The sequence below is a fragment of the Pocillopora damicornis genome, chromosome 4, assembly GCF_964200805.1.
Source record: "Pocillopora damicornis chromosome 4, jaPocDami1.2, whole genome shotgun sequence".
Lineage (NCBI taxonomy): Eukaryota > Metazoa > Cnidaria > Anthozoa > Scleractinia > Pocilloporidae > Pocillopora > Pocillopora damicornis.
In genome coordinates, this window is record NC_142673.1 from 13,001,113 (window position 1) to 13,003,612 (window position 2,500).

At 36.7% G+C, this 2,500-nt stretch overlaps 1 protein-coding gene across 1 annotated transcript in view; it reads right to left on the reverse strand.

The window, feature by feature from the left end:
- The window catches only part of LOC113684958 (beta-4C adrenergic receptor), a 2,024-nt gene extending 1,161 nt beyond the window's left edge, over positions 1 to 863 (reverse strand). Inside the window, exon 1 of the mRNA XM_027202380.2 lies at positions 1 to 863. This exon is cut by the window's left edge and continues 1,161 nt beyond it. Coding sequence (XP_027058181.2) covers positions 1 to 431 — 431 coding nt within the window. The 5' untranslated portion in view covers positions 432 to 863.
- Positions 864 to 2,500: the final 1,637 nt, after the last annotated feature.

Sequence of the window (2,500 nt, forward strand, 5' to 3'; positions counted from 1 at the left end):
TACCCTGCGACAGTCAGCCAAACTGCTGCGACATATACTTTTGATCGAGAATCAGTGAAGATTCGTGAGTAGTGTTGAGGCTTAACGATGCGGACGTATCTGTTGAAGGCCGTCAGTCCCATCGTGGTTGGGGATACGTAAATAGAAAACAGGGTGAAGAAGGCGTGGAAATCGCAGACTGCCTCACCGAATGGCCATTTCCCTGTAATAAGGACACCCAAAGTTAAAGGCATCACAATGACTGCGTTGATGATATCACTGATAGCTAAAGAAGCTATGTAGAGGTTTGTGGACGCACGGAGCCTTGCATTTCTGTACACGGCTATGCATATAAGGCTGTTTCCAATCAGGCACACCATTGTAATTGTGACAAGGATACCTGGCTCCAAAACATTCACAGCAAGACTTCTCTGTTTGAGTTCTGAATCCATTAGTTTCCGTCAATCGGTGTTTTTTTCTTGCTTCTAGCCAACAGGAAACTTTCATAAGAAGTGATCACGAAAGTACAAGGATCTGACTGATTAGTTTCTAACTTCGGTTTCAAGTGTTGAATAGTTTGGAACTCCCCTTTGACTTGTGATAGTAGATGAAGAAATAACCACGTTTATTCAAATCATTCATTTGTTGATGATATTATTGATAGCTAAGGAAATCATGTAGAGGTTTGTGGACGTTTACGGAGCCTTGCATTTCTGTACACGGCTATGCATATAAGACAGTCTCCTATCAGGCACACCATTGTCACTGTATCAAGAATACATGGCTCCCAAATATTCAGAGCGAGACTTCTCTGTTTGAATTCCGGATTCACTGCTTTCCGTCGATTAGTCTTATTCCCCTTGCTTCTGGCCAACTGTTGAGTTCCGAATAACGGAAGAGCAAGAAAGCTTTAATTAAAAATGATTACGGAAGTACCAGGATCTGACTTTTTAGTTTTTAACTTCGGTTTCAAGTGTTGAACAGTTTGAAACTCCCCGTCAATTCAAATATTTAAACCAATAAATTCAAGTTTTTTAAAAATAATTTTTAAATTGTATGTATCAATTGCGACTTTTTCCTGTTGCTGCCCCCTGTAACGAGCTTCCTCCTTTTTTGGATGTATGTGCACATCTGGTGACGAATGAATTAAATAAAATGACTGTGAAGCGGCGGTCTGTAAAGCTGGGATATTAAATAATATTTCTAATAGGCATCTGCCACATTTTTCCTGTGTTCTAATTACTCAAATGTTAGTTTCATTAATTTGGCAAGTTGGTAATTTGCTTAGATTATTCTTTGCTTACTTCTTCGATAACTTTTGAATTAGCATTCAGCGTAGTTAAGATTATTATGCTTAGATTTTCTTGGGCGTAAATTTATTCCTTTTGCGTAAATTTATTCCTTTTGCAGAATTCAATAGAAATATCTATTTTTAACGGACTCGCGAAGATTTACCGAAAGTTTATTTATAGTAGAACTCACTAATCAGTAGTTACTTTGTTGAGTGTTGTTAATTAAATCACAAGCGGTTTTTAGGCTGCGTGTTCAGTTGTCTACCCGTGTTTAAACATTTTTAACATTCGCCACGACAGAATTAATTTTCAAACATATTGTTTGCAGAAAACCAAAGCGATTATTTTTATTTGTTCACGATCTAACCGCTTCTTTCCATTTTTTCCGTTTCCTAATGTGTTGTTTTTTAGAAGCAGGAGCTTCTGTTCTTTTTACTTAGTAGCCGCAGGGTTCTTTTTAGTTGGAGTGGACAAGCAGCGCTTTGAAATGATTTCTCCGATTCTTTCGTCGCTTCGATAATTTGTTATCTTTATCTCCCTCGACATATAGGCTGGAAGAATATACCCTTAGGTAAAAAACTAAACTGGTTCATAAACATCGAGGATAGCCAACTACAAGTGTTGATATTCGTTCAATGATGTATTTTGCAGATCGTGCGGCTCTTGTAATTACTAAATAAAATTATGCTAAACTTAAAAACTATGCGATCGCGCATCTTAATAATATTATAGTTTTCCATTTACTGTTTTTCATAATGCTCTCTATCCAGAAGGAAATATGTTTTTGTTTCAGCCTCAATTTATGATGATCATCTTTAGTAATTGAAAATATTTTATTTTTGAGACCTCAAATGAACGGTACATGTGTGATGGCGTGGTGATCCACGAGTGCGTTTCGATAAAAGTTACAGATTTTTAAGTAATACGACTCTGTTATCTCCAGATATCATCAGCTCAATTTTCATACAACAAAGAAAATTTAGCGCTTTTTAACATATGTAAGATTTGGGCTTGGGAAGAACTGGGAACAATTGCTATTTCTGATGGCCATGATACGAGGCGAAAGCAAACATTTGACAACTTTACATGCTTTAAACTTGAGTAAAATCTTAATTACTTGCGTTAAGAAACTTAATATTGATAAATTAATGCAGATATGAACTCATTGAACAGCGTGAAAGGCCTGTCACAAACTTAATCATGCCGCATTAGTGGGAATCTTTGCAAAA